At 43.4% G+C, this 24,377-nt stretch overlaps 1 protein-coding gene across 1 annotated transcript in view; it reads left to right on the top strand.

Moving 5' to 3' along the window:
- egfra (epidermal growth factor receptor a (erythroblastic leukemia viral (v-erb-b) oncogene homolog, avian)) overlaps positions 1 to 24,377 on the top strand; it is a 366,184-nt gene that overhangs the window by 259,058 nt on the left and 82,749 nt on the right. Inside the window, exons 7-11 of the mRNA XM_070881226.1 lie at positions 8,299 to 8,440; positions 8,914 to 9,030; positions 16,936 to 17,062; positions 19,916 to 19,989; positions 21,847 to 21,937. Coding sequence (XP_070737327.1) covers positions 8,299 to 8,440; positions 8,914 to 9,030; positions 16,936 to 17,062; positions 19,916 to 19,989; positions 21,847 to 21,937 — 551 coding nt within the window. The remainder of the gene's footprint in view (positions 1 to 8,298; positions 8,441 to 8,913; positions 9,031 to 16,935; positions 17,063 to 19,915; positions 19,990 to 21,846; positions 21,938 to 24,377) is intronic.

Below are 24,377 nucleotides of genomic sequence, written 5' to 3'. Positions count from 1 at the left end.
TCACTGATAATGAAGAGAATAGACAGTGTTCCAGCTGACAGTTTATTTCAATTAAATAGGTTAGGCAGGACCAGGGGTTACAAATTTAAGTTGTATACGGCTAGATCCAGGTTAGACATCCGGAGGTGGTTCTTTTCCCAGAGAATAGTAGACCTCTGGAACAAGCGGCCGTTTCATGTGGTGGATGCAGACTCACTGAATTCCTTCAAGTGAAAGCTGGATTTGTTTCTGGCTGTGGTAGAGATAACTTTTTACAAAAGGTAGGTACAGCAGGGAATTCAAGGCCAGAGTGATCTCCTGGACTAGTTTCGATCACCTAGATGGGTAAGAAAGGAATTTCGCAGATTTATTTTCCCAAATTGGCCTGCGTTTTTTCGCCTCTCCCTGGAGATCACATGGTTTCGGGTGGGGTGGAGTGGAGTGTATATGTTGTGAAACACAAGATATCGCAATTGTGTGGGACAGGCTCGACGGTCCAGATGGTCTATACCTGTCCGTCATTGTTCGTTCATATGATTTGTCCCTCCCTCCTGGGTGAGTGAGAATCTTTTAAGCATGTCATGGTGTATCAATGAGCGAGCTAATTGCTACTGCCAATCATGGTCTTGTTTATTATCTGTATCATTATGGAAATTAAAGGATATATTCCGGCATGGATTGGTTGAGCCGACTGGCCTGTTTCTGTGCGTATATCCTATGTGGTGCTAGCGAGTCCAACTTCTGTCCAACTATGGAAATGTATTATTCTTTGCTGCTGTTGCGAATAAAGAAAATGTAAACTTGGATATTTCACAATATATGTCTGTTATATATTAGTATATTGTGATCTACTCAACATTCTGTCTCAAAATGCATTGAAAACTCCTATACAGGTACAGCATCGGAAGTCCGGAGTTCCGGAATCCGTACTGTTCCGGAATCCGGACACTGGGACGATCCGTGGCAGGGTAGTGCGGAGTCTGGAATCCAGACCCCTGCCTCGGGCCACCGCCGACCTCTTTCCCCGCCCGCCAGACCTTGCCTTAGCCCACCGGCCTCTCCTGGCCCCGCCGTTCACCCCGCTAGCCACCCCGTGCCTGTCCCCTCTACCTCAATCTCTTTCTTCCCCCCCTCGTTTCTTCCTCCTTACCTGGGCTCAGGCATTTCCAGACTCAGGACATCAGAAAGACGTTCCTAAGTCCGGAAATACACTAACATGGGCTCGGGCAATTTCTGGATTTGGGACGTCAGAAAGACATTCTGAAATACCCAGAATCTGGAGCGGCCTCGATCCCGAGGCTTCCAGATTTTCGATGCTGTACCTGTATCAAGATTTGTCAATGCGAAAACCCATTTTAAAAGTGTTACATCTGTAAATAGCGCTAAGCTGGCAATGACAAACAGTGACAAAAGGCCTGTCATGTAGCCTTGGGTATTCCTATGCTGCCAGCAGTGCTGACTGCCATGTGCCTTGCTCCCTACTGGTTCCATGGAACCCTGGCTCCTGGCGTAGCTTTTGACCGGTGCTACCTACTGGCAGTTGTCCCAGAAAAATCTGGTGCACCCATCTGCTCATTAAAGTCCCAGAAGAGAGTGTCCGAAGATCAGGCCCTCAAATCTGGCATCAAGCTTATGGTCTACAGGGCCCTCCTGTATGGCTCAGACGTGGACCATATACAGTAGACACCTCAAATCGCTGGAGAAATACCACCAACGATGTCTCCGCAAGATCCTGCAAATCCCCTGAGAGGACAGACTCATCAGCATTAGTGTCCTTGATCAGGCCAACATCCCCAGCATTGAAGCACTGACCACACTCGACTCGCTTCGTTGGGCGGGCCACATTGTTCGCATGCCTGACACAAGACTCTCAGAACAAGCACACTACTCGGAACTTCTACATAGCAAGCAAGCCCCAGGTGGGCAGAGGAAACATTTCAAGGACACCCTCAAAGCCTCCTTGATAAAATGCAACAACCCCACCAACACCTGGGAGTTCCTGGGCAAAGACCGCCCTAAGTGGAGGAAGAGCATCCAGGAGGGCGCTGAGTACCTCGAGTCTCGTCGCCGAGAGCATGCAGAAAACAAGCACAGGCAGCGGAAGGAGCGTGCGGCAAACCAGACTCCCCACCCACCCTTTCCTTCAACAACTGTCTGTCCCACCTGTGACAGAGACTGTAATTCCCATATTGGACTGTTCAATCACCTGAGAACTCGCTTTTGGACTGGAAGCAAGCCTTTCTCGATTCCGAGGGACTGCCTATGATGATGCAAGTCCCCAGCAACTGGTGCTTCCGCCGACCTCTGGCCTGCGCCTTCTGGCCATGGCCCCAGCCCATAGCTGCTAATCTCCCTAATCTCCTTCTCTTCCCTTCTCCTGCTCCTTCTCCTTCTCTCCTCTCTCTTTGCTTCAGTTTGCTCCCTGTCTCCCTCCTTATCTCCCTATTCTGTAGCTTTCTGCGGCTATCTTGAACATCCCATCCTGCGTCGCTGAGGCGTGAGTCCGGTGTCGGCGAGAGGCCTATAAAGGCCACGAGATCAGCAGTCGGGAGGTGCGTCGCTGAGGCGTGAGTCCGGGGTCAGCGAGAGGCCTATAAAGGCCGCGAGATCAGCAGTCGGGAGATGTCGCTGAGGCATGAGTCCGGGGTCGGCGAGAGGCCTATAAAGGCCCAGCTTGTGCAGCTACAGGGAGAAGGCAAAAAAGAAGTAGAAAGAAACAGAAAAGTGACGTCGCAGCCAAGGGGGTAAGTGATTGGCTGGTGATTGGTGAGTAGTTTTTCTTTTTTCTCTTCTATAACAGTGAGTAAACTTTAGCATTGTTGTTGCCAATTTAAGTGTATCAAAGGGATAAGTCATGGCAGGAGAGCTCGATCACGTGATATGCTCCTCCTGTACCATGTTGGAACTCAGGGACACTTCCAGTGTCCCTGACGACTACGTGTGCGGAAAATGTATCTGCCTCCAGCTCCTGACGGGTCCGCGTTGCAGAATTGGAGCTGAGGGTGGATTTACTCTGGAGCATCCACGATGCTGAGAACGACGTGAGTAGCATGTGTAGCGCGTTGATCTTATCACAGGTGAAGGGTCCACAGCCAGCTAGGGAATGGAAGACCAGCAGGAAGAGCAGTGCAAGGAAGGGAGTGCAGGGGTCCCCTGTGGTCATCCCCCTGCAAAGCAGATACACCGCTTTGAGTACTGTTGAGGGGGGTGACTCATCAGGGGAGGGTAGCAGCAGCCAAGTTCATGGCACCATGGCTGGCTCTGCTGCACAGGAGGGCAGGAAAAAGAGTGGGAGAGCAATAGTGATAGGTGATTCAATGGTAAGGGGAATAGATAGGCGTTTCTGCGGCCGCAACCGAGACTCCGGGATGGTATGTTGCCTCCCTGGTACAAGGGTCAAGGATGTCTCTGAGCGGGTGCAGGACATTCTGAAAAGGGAGGGTGAACAACCAGTTGTCGTGGTGCACATTGATACCAACGATATAGGTAAAAAAAGGGACGAGGTCCTACGAGACGAATTTAAGGAGCTGGGAGCTAAATTAAAATGTAGGACCTCAAAAGTAGTAATCTCTGGATTGCTACCAGTGCCACGTGCTAGTCAGAGTAGGAAACGCAGGATGGCTCACATGAATACGTGGCTTGAGCAGTGGTGCAACAGGGAGGGATTCAAATTTCTGGGGGAGGTGGGACCAGTACAAACCGGACGGTCTGCACCTGGGCAGAACCAATGTCCTCGGGGGAGTGTTTGCTAGTGCTATTGGGGAGGAATTAAACTAATATGGCAGGGGGATGGGAACCAATGCAGGGAGACAGAGGGAAACAAAATGAAGACAAAAGTAAAAGACAGAAAGGAGATGAGTAAAAGTGGAGGGCAGAGAAACCAAAGGCAAAAAACAAAAAGGGCCACTGTACAGCAAAATTCTAAAGGGTCAAAGTGTAATAAAAAGGCAAGCATGAAAGCTCGGTGACTCAATACAAGGAGTATTCGGAACCCAGGAGAGGGCTCTGAGCTAGTTAGAGTGGGTGAGAGCTCAGATGAACAGGTCCCCAAGAAAGAATGCAAAAGGCAGGAGGCAACAGAGCAGAGTAGCACTGGCGGTAAATGTAAACCACAAGGTGATAGGAAGGGACAATATGTATGAATATAAAGGGGCTGCAGGAGGGGTCAAAACTAAAAATCATAGTTAAAAACTAGTATTAAAACACTCTACCAAAACGCATGCAGCATTCGAAATAAAGTAAATGAGTTGATGGCACAAATCATTACAAATGGGTATGATTTGGTGGCCATTACAGAAACATGGTTGCAGGGGGGCCAAGACTGGGAATTAAACATACAGGGGTATCTGACAATTCGGAAAGATAGACAAGAAAGGAAAGGAGGTGGGGTAGCTCTGTTAATAAAGGATGATATCAGGGCAGTTGTGAGACATGATATTGGCTCTAATGAACAAAATGTTGAATCATTGTGGGTGGAGATTAGAGATAGTAAGGGGAAAAAGTCACTGGTGGGCGTAGTTTATAGGCCCCCAAATAATAACTTCACAGTGGGGCAGGCAATAATCAAGGGAATAATGGAGGTATGTGAAAAAGGAATGTCAGTAATGATGGGGAATTTTAACCTACATATCGATTGGTCAAATCAAATCGCATGGGGTAGCCTTGAGGAGGAATTCATAGAATGCATACGGGATTGTTTCTTAGAACAGTATGTTACAGAACCTACAAGGGAGCAAGCTATCTTAGATCTGGTCCTATGTAATGAGACAGGAATAATAAACTACCTCCTCGTAAAAGATGCTCTCAGAATGAGTGATCACAGTATGGTTGAATTTGTAATACAGATTGAGAGTGAGGAAGTAGTGTCTCAAACGAGCGTACTATGCTTAAACAAAGAGGACTACAGTGGGATGAGGGCAGAGTTGGCTAAAGTAGACTGGGAACACACTAAACGGTGGCACAATTGAGGAACAGTGGAGGACTTTTAAGGAGCTCTTTCATAGTGCTCAACAAAAATATATTCCAGTGAAAAAGAAGGGCGGGAAGAGAAGGGATAACCAGCCGTGGATAACCAAGGAAATAAAGGAGAGTATCAAATTAAAAACCAATGCGTTTCAGGTGGCCAAGGTTAGTGGGAAACTAGCAGATTGGGAAAATTTTAAACGACAGCAAAGAATAACTAAGAAAGCAATAAAGAAAGGAAAGATAGATTACGAAAGTAAACTTAAAAACAGATCGTAAAAGCTTTTACCGATATATAAAATGGAAAAGAGTGACTAAAGTAAATGTTGGTCCCTTAGAAGATGAGAAGGGGGATTTAATAATGGGAAATGTGGAAATGGCCAAGACCTTAAACAATTATTTTGCTTCGGTCTTCACAGTGGAAGACACAAAACCCATGCCAAAAATTGCTGGTCACGGGAATGTGGGAAGGGAGGACCTTGAGATAATCACTATCACTCGGGGGCTAGTGCTGGACAGGCTAATGGGACTCAAGGTAGACAAGTCCCCTGGTCCGGATGAAATGCATCCCAGGGTATTAAGAGATTGCGGAAGTTATAGCAGATGCATTCGTTATAATCTACCAAAATTCTCTGGACTCTGGGGAGGTACCAGCAGATTGAAAAGCAGCTAATGTAACGCCTCTGTTTTAAAAAAAGGGGGCAGACAAAAGGCAGGTAACTATAGGCCGGTTAGTTCAACATCTGTAGTGGGGAAAATGCTTGAAGCTATCATTAAGGAAGAAATAGCGGGACATGTAGATAGGAATAGTGCAATCAAGCAGACGCAACGTGGATTCATGAAGGGGAAATTATGTTTAACTAATTTACTGGAATTCTTTGAGGATGTAACGAGCATGGTGGATAGAGGTGTACCGATGGATGTGGTGTATTTAGATTTCCCAAAGGCATTCGATAAGGTGCCACACAAAAGGTTACTGCAGAAGATAAAGGTACGCGGAGTCAGGAAATGTATTAGCATGGATAGAGAATTGGCTGGCGAACAGAAAGCAGAGAGTCGGGATAAATGGGTCCTTTTCGGGTTGGAAATCGGTGGTTAGTGGTGTGCCACAGGGATCGGTGCTGGGACCACAACTGTTTACAATATACATAGATGACCTGGAAGAGGGGACAGAGTGTAGTGTAACAAAATTTGCAGATGACACACAGATTAGTGGGAAAGCGGGTTGTGTAGAGGACACAGAGAGGCTGCAAAAAGATTTAGATAGGTTACGCGAATGGGCTAAGATTTGGCAATACAATGTCGGAAAATGTGAGGTCATCCACCTTGGGGGGGAAAAAAAACAGTAAAAGGGAATATTATTTGAATGGGGAGAAATTACAACATGATGTGGTGCAGAGGGACCTGGGGGTCCTTGTGCATGAATCCCAAAAAGTTAGTTTGCAGGTGCAGCAGGTAATCAGAAAGGCGAATGGAATGTTGGCCTTCATTGCGAGAGGGATGGAGTACAAAAGCAGGGAGGCCGCACCTGGAGTACTGCGTGCAGTTTTGGTCACCTTACTTAAGGAAGATATACTAGCTTTGGAAGGGGTACAGAGACGATTCACTAGGCTAATTCCGGAGATGAGAGGGTTACCTTATGATGATAGATTGAGTAGACTGAGTCTTTACTCGTTGGAGTTCAGAAGGATGAGGGGTGATCTTATAGAAACATTTAAAATCATGAAAGGGATAGACAAGATAGAGGCAGAGAGGTTGTTTCCACTGGTAGGGGAGACTAGAACTAGGGGGCACAGCCTCAAAATATGGGGGAGCCAATTTAAAACCGAGTTGAGAAGGAATTTCTTCTCCCAGAGGGTTGTGAATCTGTGGAATTCTCTGCCCAAAGAAGCAGTTGAGGCTAGCTCATTGAATGTATTCAAATCACAGATAGATAGATTTTTAACCAAATAGGGAATTAAGGGTTATGGGGAGAGGGCGGGTAAGTGGAGCTGAGTCCACGGCCAGATCAGCCATGATCTTGTTGAATGACGGAGCAGGCTCGAGGGGCTAGATGGCCTACTCCTGTTCCTAATTCTTATGTTCTTATGTTCTTTCTTTTCTTTGCTAGCCATGGCCCGAGTCTCGGAGCCAACCCCTCCCACTTGCCACATCGGTCTTTACTCCCGGTTTCCTGGCTCACACCTGGCTCTGATCGCTCTTTCCCCATGCTACTCTCTTTTCCCTTAATCTCTCCCTCTCCTTTTCTCCTCACTGTTTCTCTACATACATGCACACAGGCATGAATTTTATATCTCTTCCTCTCTCATTCTCTCTCACTCCCACCCTCCTTGTCTCCCCTTTTCCTTTCTTACATCACTTCCTCCACTCCATTGGCCCAACTCCACTCTTTGCTGGACTTACCGTACTGATGTCACTGGTTGCAGCACTGAGATCACTTCCTCTGCGATCCAACCTCACTGCAGCATCCTCCAGCAGCAATCGATTCTCTTGCTCCCCCAGGTCCCTAACTCTCTCTCAGCCTTTGGTGTACTCTACCTCTCCCTAATTTCTACTCCTGGTTTTCCTGTGTCCCCACCTCTAATTCTGCTCCACCTTGTCCCTTCCAGTTCATCGCTAACCAGACTTGACCTTCTCCCCTCTCCCCCAATCCCTAACCCCATGCTACCCCACCCCGACCTCCAGCTTTCCAAGAAGGTGGCTCACCACCACCTTCCGATGGGCAATAAATACTGGCCTTGCCAGCAAAGCCCACATCACAGAACAATTTTTTTTTTTTAAAGTTCTACTTTGGACCTTTTTTTGATGGACCGATAAATGTGACAGAGTTGCCACAAGGTCACTAAGTAAGAATTATCACAAGAAGACACACTATGCCCCATGGTATCCACCAGTCGTGGAAGGCATCAAGCACATGTTCCCTTTCCAGGCTTCCAGCCTGCTAGTTATCCCTTGGCCCTGCTCCAGTTATCTGCTTCAGCTGAAGACTCTCCTTTGCTCCCTGTGTGCAGAGCCATGGGAGGGCAACAAGTGTTACACATTTTTAAAAAGAAGCCTGGGTGCCACAGTAGATTACATAATGCCTGCTCTCTCTCTCTATAGACTTGAACTTCAAAGTTTGTTCCGTCTGCTGGCTGTAAGGGTCTAATGTGAAATGAGTTTCTCAGTCTGGTTTTGATTTCTAGTGTCGCCCTGGAATGTGTACAGAGTTTTTAAGCCTTTTCATGGTACAGGTTTTACACCGATCCTAATAGTAACATTTCATTTTATCGTCAGTACCAAACAAACATATTGAGCAAAATTATATTTTAAAAAAGCAACCATATTAAATCTGCTGAATATTATTTCTTTCCTTAGGCATGCCGGAAATTCAGTGATGGAGGCACGTGTAAAGAGTCCTGTCCTCATTTAGAAGTCTACAATACAATCAAATATCAAATGGAACGAAATCCAGATGGAAAATACAGTTTTGGAGCAACCTGTGTAAAGAAGTGTCCACGTATGGTCTAGAAGTTCTTGAAATATTCATTTTAGCTTCTTTATAGATATTTTTGTACCTGTGAGAAAGCAGACTGATTATAGACTCCAACTGAATGTCTGCTGCCCCACCAATTAACCAGCTAATTGTTTGCTTTGTGTGTGTGTGTGTGTGGGGGGGTGAAATCCCAAGAATGAAACAATCTGATGGAGGATATTGTACAAAAATTGATCCATTGGCGAGAGTATCTGGGATCATTACTGATGCTTGCACTGGGTCTATTTTAAGAACATGCCCACTATTTACCAAAGCTAGTCGTTATCTAAAGTATAAACTTCATTTATTGCCAACTGAGCAGCTTTACACTGGACTCGCAATGTAGTCCTCTGACTTTGAAATTAAATGTTTTCCTGTTGAATTTAGCAGAGTAAAATTCAATTGAATTTTAAAGCCACTTTTGAATACAGTCACTGTTTGCATTCTTTATATTGTAGATAACTATGTGGTAACGGACCTTGGCTCCTGTGTTCGAACCTGCAGCCCTGGTACATATGAGGTGGATGAAGTGAACATCAGAAAGTGTAAAAAATGTGAAGGACCTTGTCCAAAAGGTAGATATCTCTGAACTGCTCTTTACTTCAATATGAGCTGTGACATTGAGTAAATCAACAAGTTATATTGCGCAACCAGTTTGTGTTGGCATTTATCCCCTACACAAGCAAATGGTTTTAATTCCATTTACCCATCCTGTTCCAAAAGCTCTTCTTCCCCGTTTCCTTCATTCCACCTGTCCAATCCAATTTTGAATGTTGACATAGTTCCTGCGTCAACCAGTACCCCTGGAAGTGAATGCAACAGTCTCGCAACTCTTTCTGAAAAGAAGTTGCTGCTGCTCTCTGTTCTAAACCTCTTGCATTTAATTTTGTATCTGTGGCCACTCTTCTAGACCCCTCAACTGCTAGAAACAGTCTGCTCACCTATTTCCTGTCCCATCTTTTCATAATTCTAAACAGGTCTATCATATCATCCACAAAGTGCAACACCTCACAGTTACTGACATTGAATTTCATCTGCCACTTTTAGCTCATTTCCCCTCCTTGTCAGTATCCCCTCACAGCTTCCTTTAACCTTCTAAATAATTAACTTCACCTCCGATTTTGGTATAACCTGCAAATTTTGACACATCATTGATATGCACAGTGAACAGGAGTGGCGTCAGAACCAAACCCTTTAAGACACCGCTTCGCACTTCCAACCATTCTGAAAAACTGTCCTTAACTCCTGCTCTCTGTTTTCTGCCTTCTAACCAATTTTAATCCAGTTGGTTATTCTCCCCCTAATTCCATACCATGTAATTTCTCTGGTAATTTTCCCAATGTCTTGATTGTGCATGAGCTTGTATCCAAAGGAAGAAGAATAGAATACGTGGTACAGACTGCTCTGCGTGGATTTGTAAGGCAGAGGAAATTGATAGCTGATGGAAATCACTGAGATTCTAAAGTGATTCCATCACTAGATGCTATATGGAATGTGTAACAAGGGTCAAAGAAGGGTGAGGATCTTGTAAGATTGCAACACAGTTATAGGGGCAGAGGATGAGCGAGTGATGATACAGGATTTGTTTAAATTGGTTTTTTGAACATGCTCTAGTGCTATAGTCGAGGAAATATTTAGAAAAAGGGTGATTTTCAGAAACATAGGCACCAGACGTGCAATACATCATTTGAACTTGAGGCAAACAAATATCTAAATGGCTTATCTAACTATAAGGGTACTGTATCTATGGCACCAATTTTGCCTAGCGATTTTTCTGTCGCTGAAGGTTAGTTTACAGATTCCACAATGTTGGGCGTCGACTTGCAGGGCCAGAATGTTCTGGCGCTGGTGTACGTTGAAAAGCAATTTAACATGCCCTTTCCTCAGTAACGATTCTTTTTTAATGCGCGCAGATGCGAGCAACACCGTAGGAAAAAGCCTTGCCTGCAGTTAAAGAAATCCGCTAGCCCGCTCCTATCCCTGGCTGAAGGGCCTCCCTGGCTACTTTAAATCAATTTGGTGGAACTTTAAAAAATAAATCAGATCAAAGAAAACTTACCATTAATGCTCCTCCTTCAATGAGAGAACTGTAGGCACGCAAATTAAACATAAATCTTCACCACTTGCCTTTTCCTCGAAGTTCCAAGTGGCCCAAAATTTTCAAAGATAATCCTGAAGTCCAGGGAAATCTTTTCAATTCACACAGCAGACAAAATCATCAGATTAACAGGAGTTTTCTCACCAAAAACAGCAAGGGCAGCCTTCTCCAAATCCTCCACGCAGCCGACTCGACCTGCTGCTATCCTCGGCCGAAAGTCCTCCACACGCGGCCTGCTGCTATCCCAGACGCAGAGTTTTTTTTGTTATTTGGGGGGGGGGGTTTTGCGCATGCGCAGTGATATTTTTTTCTTCTGCGCGTGCGCAGTGCGTTTTCGGCGCACACTCTTTGCACCGTTCCCCCGAGATTGACTCGGGTAGCGCCGGCTCAAAATGGAGATTTACTTTGCCGGAAACTAGGGATTTTTTTTTCCAGCACAGACGGTCCTCAAAGAAACGTGCGTACAAGTAAGTGTACGCCATTATTTTTGCTTGGGGAAAATTAAGGCCTATATCTCTCCACATAGAGAATTGAGGGACACGCAATTGGATTGAGACTTCAGTATCTTGTAGGCTAAACTGCATGCATTTGTTTCTACGTGAGATTCACTTCAACAGATTAAACGAAAGAAATACAAAAGTTTGAATCAGACGCATTTATACTGTATTGTGCAATACATCCAGTATGCATATTAATGGGTAAGAATCCCCATTTACCCTGGAGAAGCAGATTACTGACCCTGGTGAATGTTCTAGTGAGGGGTCATATGTAGGTCCATGCCATTGAATGTTAATACATTGAATAGTAATCAAATCCTGTTTTTCACAATGTGGTTCAGCCAAAAAGGCACTGGTTTATGGATATTTGTGGTAGGAAAGAGATATCCTTTGTCCCATAATTCCGTCTTTGATCTCCATAAATAGACTTGTATTTGGGGAAGAAGGAAGAACAGCAACTCTGACAGATTACAGCAATGTGATGGCCTTGATAAAAAGTGGGTTTGTTATTTTGCAATATTACATGCATTTTATCCCATCACAATCAAATTAAACCATATTTTGATTTATAAATAATGGTTGATGCATCTGTTGAAGCATTTATATTGCAAATCACTAGGTCCATGCACTATTTTCACTAAAAGCTTTATTCATTTAGTAAAAAAATAGCGTTTGAGTAAAACTTCAAAAAAATGTTTTAACGTGGGGCTTACCAGATTTTAGATTTGTAGATGGGCGATTTAAAATTTTTTTTTTAAATTCTTGGGATGTGGGTGCCGCTGGCAAGGCCAGCATTTATTGCTCAACCTTTGAGAAGCTGCCTTGAACCGCTGCAGTCTGTGTGGTGAAGGTACTCCCACATGTTATTAGGGAGGGAGTTCCAGGATTTTGACCCAGCGACAATGAAGAAACGGCGATATATTTCCAAGTCAGGATGATGTATGACTTGGAGGGGAACTTGCTGGTGGTGGTGTTCCCATGCACCTGCTCCTATTGTCCTTCTAGGTGGTAGCGGTCGCAGGTTTGGGAGGTGCTGTTGAAGAAGTATTGGCAAGGTGCTGCAGTGCATCTTGTAGATGATACACACTGCAGCCACGGTACGCTGGTGGTGGAAGGAGTGAAGATTTAAGGTGGTGGATGGGGTGCCAATCAAGCAGGCTACTTTGTCCTGGATGGTGTCGAGCTTCTTGCGTGTTGTTGGAGCTGCACTCATTCAGGCAAGTGGAGAGCATTCCATCACACTCCTGACTTGCGCCTTGTAGATGGTGGAAAGGCTTTGGAGAGTCGGGAGGCGAGACACTCGCTGCAGAATACCCAGCTTCTGACCTGCTCTTTTAGCCACAGTATTTATGTGGCTGGTCTGGTTAAGTTTCGAGTCAATGGTGACCCCCAGCATTTTGATGTTGGGGGATTCTGTGATGGTAATGCCAATTGGATTGGAAGCTCATCACCAATGTAGACACTTTGGACTAGACTTTCTCTAAAGTGCTCACCGCTGGATTGCTGCCCAAAAGACCGCTGAGATTCTTCAAATAACGCTGGCGAAAAATTCCATAAAAAAGGCAATAAATACCGCCTGGCGAGAAAATGGATCTTGGACGTAGATTCTCGGCAGTTAAACCCAATCTTTGGCAAAATGGGTGGTTCTTAACCAGAATGGGTGGTAAGTACTCAAATTTAGATCAAGGCTGTGGTTGGGCAAGGGAGGGGGGAAAAACTAAAAAAAAAATATTTTTTCAACTAAACAAAAAATAAAAATTTAGAAAACATTCTCAAGACCCTTTTTAACGAAATCGTCATGAAAGAATTTTAAAATAATTATTTAAAAAAAACCTTTAACTTACCTTTCTTTGTGAGGTACTTACTTACCACCCTGTTCTGCAGCTGTTCGTGGGCAGTTTTTTGATCCCACCTACAGGTCACCACTGAGTCAAAACGTGGATGGTGGTGGTTTTCTCGGCGGTGCCCACAGGCGCACGTGGGCGGTCTGCTCCCCAGCGGTATTTTGAAAATGTCGGCCGAACTCTTTTTTTAAAAAAAAAATGAAGTGGAAACTTTCGGCGGGTGGTTTTCCGGTGAAAAAGAGCATATACATGTTAAACCTCTCTTATCTGGGATTCACTTACCCGACACCACCCCTCGTCCGGGACCATTCCCGGCCCCTGGGTGGCGCATGCGCAGAAAGCGACTTTCAAAATATTACTCACCAATATAATCTTTCTCCTCAATCGGCTGCTTACTCCTAGTCACCCAGCTGGAACTCCTGCAACCACAGTCCTCGGGCCGGCCGCTCCTCCACACAGCGCTCCCTCGGGGGGTCAAGCCGACGCTTCTGGGCCCGCCAGCTCTTCTTGGCCTGCCGACTGTTCCGAGGCCCGCTGGCTCTTCAGGGCCTGCCGGCCCTTCTGGGCCCCCTGCACACTAATTGGCTGACTGACTAACTGACAGTCGGTCCAATCAATTGGTATACGCATACTTACCCCAGCAACAACACTTAAAGGCACAGTTCACCTAAACACGTGACCTCCCCTCATCCAGCAAAATCCCTCGTTCGGGACAGGCCAGGTCCCGAGGGTGCCGGATAAGGGAGGTTCAACCTGTACCACCGAAAATGAAGAGGAAAGTCTTGCCCTCTGAAACTTGCCTGAAGAACTGGTTAATGCTCAGAGTGTGATAAATATGTTTCGTGCTGATCAGCAACTACTTCTATTTCTATTGCACTCTTGTACAGAAAGACCTCTCCGTGATTAGGCGTTTTACTCTGCTCTGGGTCTATCGGCACTTTTATAATTAATGTAAAAGCAGGTCGGGTTTTGGTGAGGAGAGGGGCCAGTCGTCCAAAGGTATTTTCCAGTGATGCTGTAATATTTAATGTGTAAAGTGGGGAAGTAAAAAAAATCAAAAAAGCATTCACTTTCTCAGAGATCTTATACAAGCTTTGTACTAAATTGTATTGTCGTCAGGAATCATGTTTGAATATCAGATAATATTTTAAAGACTGCTACCCTGTTTCTGTTTGGCTCAACAAATATAATATCTTTAAAAACTTTCCTGTTTATAAAACCTTACTCCTGTAAACACATTTGTGTGTCAACTTTTGTTATTATGAATTCATATGTCCACATTTTATAATGGAAACTGCCGACCTAACTAGCACTGTAATTACATTCTTCAGCCAGTGGTGACACTATAGCACCTCAGTTTTGTCTCCTAGCTCCTTATCCTGGACGGCAGAGAAAATCCTATGTTCCAGCCAACTCTATACCTCTTCTCCTCAAATTGCTGTACATTTTTCTATTTAACTATAAGTAATATCAAAAATACATAAAATTAAGGAGAATGTATAACTTTAATATGTGTGATTGAATTAGATGTATGTATGTGGTCCAGTTAGCATAGAAACATAGAAAATGGGTGCATGAGTAGGCCATTCGGCCCTTCGAGCCTGCACCACCATTCGATAAGATCATGGCTGAACATTCCCTCAGTACCCTTTTCCTGCTTTCTCTCCATACCCCTTGATCCCCTTAGTCGTAAAGGCCATATCTAACTCCCTCTTGAAATATATCCAATGAACTGGCATCAACAACTCTCTGCGGCAGGGAGTTGCACAGGTTAACAACTCTGAGTGAAGAAGTTCCTCATAATCTCAGTCCTAAAAGGCCTACCCCTTATCCTAAGACTGTGTTCCCTGGTTCTGGACTTCCCCAACATCGGGAGCAATCTACCTGCATCTAACCTGTTCCGTCCCGTCAGAATCTTGTATGTTTCTGAGAGATCTCCTCTCATCCTTCTAAACTCCAATGTATAAAGGCCCAGTTGATCCAGTCTCTCCTCAATTGTCAGTCCTACCATCCCGCGAATCAGTCTGGTGAACCTTCGCTGCACTCCCTCAATAGCAAGAACGTCCTTCCTCAAACTAGAAGACAAAAACTGAACACAATATTCCAAGTGAGGCCTCACCAAGGCCCTTTACAACTGCAGCAAGACCTCCTGGCTCATCTACTCAAATCCCCTTGCTATGAAGGCCAACATACCATTTGCCTTCTTTACCGCCTGCTGTACCTGTATGCCAACTTTCAATGACTGATCGACCATGACACCCAGGTCTCATTGCACCTCCCCTTTTCCTAATCTGCCACCATTCAGATAATCTGTCTTCGTGCTTTTGCCCCCAAGGTGGATAACCTCACATTTATCCACATTATACTACATCTGCCATGCATACTCACCTAGCCTGTCTAAGTCACCCTGCAGCCTCTTAGCGTCCCCCTCACAGCTCACACCACCACCCAGCTTAGTGTCATCTGCAAACTTGGAAATATTACACTCAATTCCTTCATCCAAATCATTGATGTACATTGTAAAGAGCTGGGGTCCCAGCACTGAGCCTTGCGGCACTCCACTAGTCACTGCCTGCCATTCTGAAAAGAACCCGTTTATCCCAACTCTCTGCTTCCTGTTTGCCAACCAGTTCTCTATCCATGTCAGTATATTACCCCCAATACCATGTGCTTTGATTTTGCACACCAATCTCTTGTGTGGGACCTTGTCAAAAGCCTTTTAAAAGTCCAAATACACCACATCCACTGGTTCTCCCTTGTCCACTCTACTAGTTATATCCTCAAAAAATTCTAGATTTGTCGAGCATGATTTCCCCTTCATAAATCCATGCTGACTTGGACCGATCCTGTCACTGCTTTCCAAATGCACTGCTATTTCATCCTTAATTGATACCAACATTTTCCCCACTACTGATGTCAGGCTAACCGGTCTATAATTACCCGCTTTCTCTCCCCCCTTTTTTAAAAAGTGGTGTTACATTAGCTACCCTCCAGTCCATAGGAACTGATCCCGAGTCGATAGACTATTGGAAAATGACCACCAATGCGTCCACTATTTCTAGGGCCACTTCCTGTAACCTGGCCTGTCATCGTGTGCAACACCATGGGAGAGTGACTAGTTTTAATATAAAAATTGTGAACTGAACACTGTTACAAAAAATGTATCGTACAGCATCCTGTTATAAATAATCATCTCCTTCGGCATAAAGCATTCACGGTGTGACTCAGTGGTAGCACACTCGCCTGCGTCAGAAGGTTGTGTGTTAGAATCATAGAATATTACAGCACAGAAGGCGGCCACTCATCCCATCGTGTCTGTATAGGCTCTTTGAAAGAGCTTTCCAATTATCCCACTCCCCTGCTCTTTCCCTATAGCCTTGCAAAATTTTCCCCTCCAAGTATTTATCCAATTCCCTTTTGAAAGTTGCAATTGAATCTGCTTCCAACATCCATTCAGACAGTGCACTCTAAATCATGACAAGTGGTTCAAGCCCCACTCCAGACACTTGAGCACATAATCTAGGCTCACACTCTGAGGGAGTGCTGCACTATCAGAGATGCTCTCTTGCGGATGAGATGTTAAAGCGAGGTCCTGTCTGCCCGCTCGGGTGGATGTACAAAATCCCATGGCAGTATTTCGAAGAAGAGCAAGGAGGTTTCCGCCCCCCCCCCTCCCCCCCCCCCCCCGGTTTTCTGGCCAATATTTATCTCTCAACCACCATCACAGAGAGATTACCTCATCATTATCTCATTGCTGTTTGTGGGACCATGCTGTGTATACTTAAATATGGAAATTAAATATTTAATAATTATTATTTATTAATTATTATTACATTATTAAATATTTAATTTCCATATTTAAATGTGGAAATATACCACATTTCCTACACATCAAAAGTGCTTCATTAACTGTAAAGCGCTTTAGGACATCCTGAGGCCATAAACGATCATGGACTATATAATGCAAGTCTTTATTTAAAAACACACGTCACTTTTTAACTATTTACTTGTTTTTAAAATCTTCATACTCTCTTTTCTCAGATTGCAGTGGAATAGGAGTACCACCATTGAAGGATGCAATGTCCATCAATTCTTCAAATATTGATTCATTTAAAAACTGCACAAAAATTAATGGCAATATAATCATTTTGGCGGTGGCTTTCAAAGGGTAAATTATTTCTCTTTCCTTAAAATGTTCTAATCTTTTCTTGTCTTCTTGCCAATTGTAGATGATCTTGGAATGGCAAATGATCAAGCAGATCCTATGCTGGATTAAGGGATGAAACTAAACATTACTTGTAGCTAAGTTCTGAGATCCATTATCCCAGCATTAAATCTGTTAAATTATTCACTGAGGCATTAAAAACTTGGTCCACGATGAGTCAATTTTAGATTTTTTTTGTAATTCTGTTCATTTTATAATTTTACTTTTCTGCTTTGTTCATTTTTAATAACTAATAATTTAGTCTCTGGATGGAACAAAAATTCGATCACCAAGAATTACCTCCTACCTAGCCATAATGAATATTGTACAGGCCCAGAAATACATCAATAATAAGTTGGACTTACTTGAGTGATGCCATCCCAAGCATCTATTAACTTCACCAAACAATATCACATTTTTTCAGCTGTCTTTTCCAGAACACGATCTTACAATGGTCTTTTTTTTGACTATTTGTTTAAAAAATGTGCCCTATGACTTTTCCCCTCAAAATGTAGGGGGAGGACTTTATTGTAGAGTGTTCCATAATTTGTATAAATCACAGCTGTTGGTTTGAAGAAGACTCACTTACATTCTTGAATAAAAATTACATTAAAGAAGGATAGAACTCGATAGGCAATGACTGTGCAATCATATCTGCTTACCCATAGAGCATACCCTTGTGTTTCTAAGTATTTAGGTAGCTGATCTATGGAGCTCTGTAGTTCCACCATATTGTTTGGTTAAATGAATAGATGTCCTGGAATGGCATTAATCAATGGGATACTGCATTTGTAAAAGAAAGAACTTGCATTTCTTTAGCACTTTCCCAACATATCAACCCCAGAGAGTTGTGGAGGCCCAGTCTTTGAGTATATTCAAGACAGAGATCGCTAGATTTTTGGATATTAAGGGAACCAAGGGATATAGGGATAGTGCAGGAAAGTGGAGTTGAGGTAGAAGATCAGCCATGATCTCATTGAATGGCAGAGCAGGCTCGAGGGGCTGAATGGCCTACTCCTGCTCCTAATTCTTATGTTCTTATATTATCAAAACAATAACTTTTTGTGGGTTTGTAGGCCTGTAAATGTGCACTATATGTTATCAAATAAAGACTGATGAGGAAAGGATATTCCTTCCTGCTAAAACTAATGATTAAGGGCAGAAGTGCTGCAAGGGAATCCCCCTTAAATCATCCAGTATTTACGGTTCAATCTTTCCAGATAAACATGGTACAAAAAGTGCTATATGGCCAAGGATGTTCCAATTGAGTTGCTTCATCTTTAGATAAGTTATGATTGGTGTGGTAAAAGTGCCTCTCTTAATTAGCATCCATACTGCATTATTAGTAATTGAGATTTTCTTTTTTGTATTTCAAATATCAAAGCAAAAAGCTTTTTTAATGCAACGTCAAAAGTTACTCCTGTTTAAATATAGTGCAGTTGAGTTTCCACTTTGGACTCTGATCCAGGGTTCCTTGATATATTTATCAGTAGTAACTTGGTGAAGTTTGATTAATACAGCTGAAAATGGTTTTATTACAAAAAATTTACATTTTAATCAATTTCTAGTCCACCACCTGTGAGTAATCTAATTTTAAATAACTGAAAATGAGTTTTTAAAAAAAATATACAAAACCATTTAAAAGTTATATGGGTGTACAGTAGTCAGTTTCTTAGTAAATTAAAAATGATGATGTTCAAAAGCTTTTAAAATGTGCCTATTTGTGTCCTTGCGCCTTTTTTTTAAAAAATCTTAATTTTTAGAGTCTCCTCAAAGATCCACCCACAAACTGGCGCAATTATCGGAAAGTTGCAATGATTAATTCGATCTGAGCAGTTTTGTGGTCAGGCCGGCTCCTAACGCCATGGCCGTGAAATTGCGAGGCAGTGGTTCCTTCGCTAGGCACAGAAGTCCTGTCCCGCGACCTATATTTGGCTTATCGCCCCGAGGTGAAGTGGAGCGCAAAATATCGTGCTCCACTTGCTCAGTGAGGCGGGAGCAGGGCGGAAAGACTCCGCGAAGGGCGCAATCGCTACGCGGTAGGATGCCAATCGCTGCCGCGTAAACAGGGTCCTCCCCTTCATTAAATGGGAGGGCCAAGCTGCCAGCTGCCAATTCGGCGAGCAGGAAATGGGGCCATCACTGGACCACCAAGGAGCAGGTTGCCATGACAACAGCCCGGCACACAAGCAGATTGCCGGGCTGCAAGATTGCGGCACGGACCCCGCAATCAATGAAGAAAGAGACCGCGACCGGTAAGTTAGCTTTTTTTTTTTACATTCCCCACCTCCTTTTTAATTATCATTCCGCGAATGGCCTTAAGCGTGTCCCCTGAAAATGTCGTGGGCATCACCTACGGCAGCTTCAGGGGGCGCTACCAAATTTTCGCACCGGGGGGAAACTGATCACCGCACATGGTGAGGACGTAATCATCGCTGGCACTGCAGAGCGGGGCACCACCGGTTACCGTCGCCGCTAAACTCCCGTGAAATTTCGTGGGAGTAGGTAGCGGCACTGCGCTGGGGTGAAAGGTCATTTGCACCCCGTTCGGGAGGCACAAATACCCCGAATTTCTTCCCCCATGTTTTTTAAACTAGTGCAGAAGAGCACGGAGACTCGATTTGCGCTGGACGTAATTTGAGCTTAAAACTCTGATCTTTTGCGCTTGTTTGGCCGATTTTGGGCGAATTGCGCTGAGAAAAACTGCACAATTTATCGGAAACTCCTGTCCTGTACGTGTGTATTTGATTGAAAACACAGCTGCCGATTCTTTTGTTAATGTAGTATGTACTGTTAATTCATGCTGTTTCATTTTAGGGATCCCTTCACAAACACAGCTCCCCTTTCTCTAGAGAAACTGGAAGTCTTCAAAACTGTCAAAGAAATAACAGGTTGGTTTATTGGAAAACTGTTTCCAGGCCTCTGCCTATTTTTAAAAAAAATGCAATTTATTTGCAAATGATGTACCCCGTGTTCTGTATTCTCAACTTTGAGAGATCCAGAATGCAACGCTGTACCTTCTCAACACCATAGGAGACCTTGGTTTCTCCTAATGCAATGAATTATGAGAATTGTTACATCACTGCAGTTGGCTTTGTAGTTGTGCTGTAACATTTTGAGACTTTTGGCTGAAACAAAATAGATTTTAAAGAGTTTTTTTTAAAAGGACTCTGCTTGATTTACAAAAAGTAATACCTATGAAAATATATATTTTAATCATTGCTCTGCAAAATGCACGAAGGCTCCAGCTTAGATCAGAATAGTGACAGAATGCATTTGAGCTTCAGAATGTTGCTGCACACGTGTGTTTTTTGAGTACTCCCCTGTGAAAAACCTTGGGACATTTTTCTACGTTAAAAATGCGACATAAATGTAAGTTGCAATTTCCCATGTGGAAGTTACCATTCGTAGCTGTCTTATTGTGAAAAAATGTCAAGCAGAGGGCATTTAATGTGAGGCAGTCATTTCAGATGACTTTTATATACCTTCGAGCAGATAGTTCTTTGGGTGCTATAAGAATAGAGAAATGTACAAGTCAGGAATAGAAAATTGTCATTCATATCAGTCCCACTGTCTAATATATCCCATAATACCCATCATACCCCTCTAATACATTTTTCTCCGGGTACTTTTCTATATCTCCATTGTATCTGCAGATACAATCACCTCCCTTGGCAATCTATTCCATATATTCACTACCCTCTGTGCAAAGTAGTTAAATGTCGTTTATCTTTTCACCCTCCCTCTTCGAAGTTTGAAGCTATGTCCTCTTGTTGTAGAATCAGTGACTATGCAAAACATTTTGATCTTTGTTACCTATAACCTTTAGGACCTTGAGTATTTCTTTTAAAATCTCCACTGAAATTTCTCTTCTGCAGCCCTCTCCTAATCAGGCACCTAATCCCAGTTATCGCTGTCTCTCTTTGCACCCTCTCTAATACCTAGAAGTCTTTCCTTAGCATGGTGACCAAAAATGTACACCGTACCAAATCTCCGTATAAACTCAAATCACATCCTGAGATTTGTGCTCTCTTCCTATGGCTAAACAACATAAGATTCTATGCGCTGTTTCCATTGCTACCCCATACTGTGCGGAGGGCTTGAGCAATCTATTCAGCAGTATCCCCAAATTTCCCTCCTGAATTAAGCCCTCAAAATACTATCATTTTGTTTATATTGGCAATGTTTATTCTCCTTTCCTAATCTCATGACTTTGCATTTGTCGACATGAAATGACATCTGCCATTCATCAGCACAGCTCACCAATCTATCTGGTCTTCCAGCATTTAATTAGCCTGTTCGCTGTTGTTTAATAATTCTACCCCCCACCGTTCAGTATCATTTGGAGTTTGGTTTCTGTCCTTGTTTCCAAGTCATTTATGTGCATTATAAATAGCAACGTCCCTACCCTACTGGTTTCCTCCTCCGTGACAATCAGCTTCAAGCACACCACCCTTCCTATGTTCCTAAAGTACAGTATTACATCTCAAGCTTCTCTGCAAGGTGCGAATACAGAACACTGGGTAGATGATTCATTTTTAAGAATACATTATTTTAATTGGATTTGATTTACTTTTTAATGAAAACTAATGTGGAAAAGAGGGAATCCAGCTGGAGAGCACAGATCATTGATGAGCTGGTTATAAACTCTAGATTGATATCTCTCGAGTTTCTTCAGTATGAACTAGTGATGTGAAGTTTCACAAACATTATGTAATTCATTATTAATGTACTTCTGTTTTCACAAGGGCATTTTTTAATTCAAAATTGGCCAGACAATTACACAGATCTTCGGGCTTTTGAAAATCTTGAAATTATACGTGGTCGGACACAACATCAGTAAGTGGTTTCTGTAGTTTCATAGGAACTATTTATTAATGGTAAGCAGTTATTTATTAAGTTAATTGTGTTGTGAGTACAATTAAAGTGCACATTTTCACTAAGGAATCACTTCATATTATCACGGTCACACATTTTCACACCTGGAAAGGAAGGTGCAAGGATTGTTAGCTGTGTCCATTAAATTCATTAAACAGCAATGTCATGATTCAGGATTAATATGTAGACAATTTAATGCCGTGGTCATTAAAATATAGATGACTTGATGGCACCCAGTGTAGCGGTTTGCACTGTTGTGAAATAGTGAGATGAGTTTGTTTCCTAATTTTGGCCAAACCACTAAAATCTAGTGGGCAGGTGCAAAGAGCAATCAGAAACGGTAATGGAATGTTGGCCTTTATCTCAACGGAGCTGGAATTCAAAGTTAAGGAAGTTATAGAGAGCCTTGGTTAGGCCCCATCTGGTAGGGGAATACAGAACAAAGGGGCATCATCTTAGAATTTAAAGCTAGGCCATTTAGGAGTGAAACAGGCAGCACCTTTTCATGCAAAGGGTAATAGAAATCTGGAACTCGCTCCCCCAAAAGGCTGTGAATGCTGGATCAAATGAAATTTTACAAGGCCGAGAGTTTTGTTAGGTAAGGGTATTGAGATATATGGAGCAAAGCCCGGTCAATGAAGTTGAGGCACAGATCAGACCTTGGCCTAGATTTTTGCCGACTTTGCGACCAGGTTTTCACCACGATTTGACCATCTGCGGTGAAAACCTGGTCGGCGAGATCCTTGGTCACCTCTTTGCGGCGGCACTTTCACATACCGCCGGGGAGAGGTGCGCTGATGTGAAACGACGAGAAACGCCATGAATTGCATTACCATCGTACTTTCGGGGCTCTCGGGTCACATGCCATGCCCAGAATACTGACAGGGTCAAACCTGTCGATGCAGCCCTGTCAGCAGCGGTAAGAATGAAGACCTGCAAAAAGGTAAGTTTAAAATTTTTATTTTTTAATTATTTCTCAGCGATTTAATAGGTAAGGGTTTTTTGAATGTTTTGTAAATGTTTTTTGCTAATTTTTTTGGTTTGTTTTTACCCCCTCTCTCGCAGCACTATTGGCCCCAGACTAAAGTTGCCGAAACTCGCGGTTTGCACCACGAATCCTCGTGCAACGCCCGAAAGTTAGGCCAGAAACGGTAGCGCAGCGAAAACAGTAATTTTGGCATAAAACTACCGTTTTCGCTGAAAACCCGAAAATCTAACCCTTATCTAATTGAATGTCAAAACAAGTTTCTGTGGCTGACTGGCCTATTGCTGTTTCTATGAGAGATATTTGTTTCATCACAAGGGGAAGGTGGAAATATTGGTCGACAATACAACTAGGCTTCTCTTAAATGTTGTCTTGTGGCTAGTTACGAAGTAGGATAGATCTTGGAGATTGCCTGCCTTCCCTGGTTTGGGAATGGACTGTGACATAAGAAGTCCTAAATGAAAACCCCACCTTCCCCTCAAAAAACCAAGTCAAGCGCAGAGATGAGACAGTACACTTAATGAGTTATGAGATAAACCCAGAATCTCCGGTTTGAATCTTAGCCTCCATTTAACATATTTACTGGGCTGTTGGTGAGTTGATTCTCAACAACTCAATACCAGTCGCAAGATACTGGCTGAAGGAGATGAGGCAATATCAGTAGATGGAGGTTGAGCTGTACTATCATAGACTAGACATTTCAGCAATACCAGTATAGATAAGCTAAACAGTCCTGCATGGAGATCCAGAATGGGGGAATATAATGTAGCAAAATGTAAAATTTTTTAAAGTTACCTTTCCTTAAGTTCAGGACCTTAGTCTCTGAATTAACTGTGTCACTCTCCATCGTAATAAAGAATTCTACCATATTATGGTCACTCTTCCCCAAGGGGCCTCGCAAACATGTTTTATCTTACATCAGTTTTCTGAATAAAACTGGACCTTTAACTTATTTTTAATTCAAACAAGAGCAAGGAGGTTATGCTTGAACTGTATAAAACACTAGTTAGGCCACAGCTAGAATACTGCATGCAGTTCTGGTCACCGCTTTACAGGAAGGATGTGATCGCACTGGAGAGGGTACAGAGGAGATTTACGAGGATGTTGCCAGGAGTGGAGAATCTTAGCTGTGAGGACAGATTGGATAAGTTGGGTTTGTTTTCCTTGGAACAGAGGAGGCTGAGGGGAGACTTCATTGATGTGTATAAAATTATGAGGAGCCGAGATACAGTGGATAGAAAGGGCCTATTTCCCTTAGCGGAGTGGTCAGCAACCAAGGGGCATACATTTAAAGTAATTGGTAGACATTTTAGAGGGGATTTAAGGGGAAATTTCTTTACCCCGAGGGTTGTGGGGGTCTGGAACTCACTGCCTGAAAGGGTGGCAGAGGCAGAAAACCTCACCACATTTAAAAAG

The sequence above is a fragment of the Pristiophorus japonicus genome, chromosome 5 (assembly GCF_044704955.1).
Source record: "Pristiophorus japonicus isolate sPriJap1 chromosome 5, sPriJap1.hap1, whole genome shotgun sequence".
Classification (NCBI taxonomy): domain Eukaryota; kingdom Metazoa; phylum Chordata; class Chondrichthyes; family Pristiophoridae; genus Pristiophorus; species Pristiophorus japonicus.
This window is presented reverse-complemented; position numbering and strand designations above follow the sequence as displayed.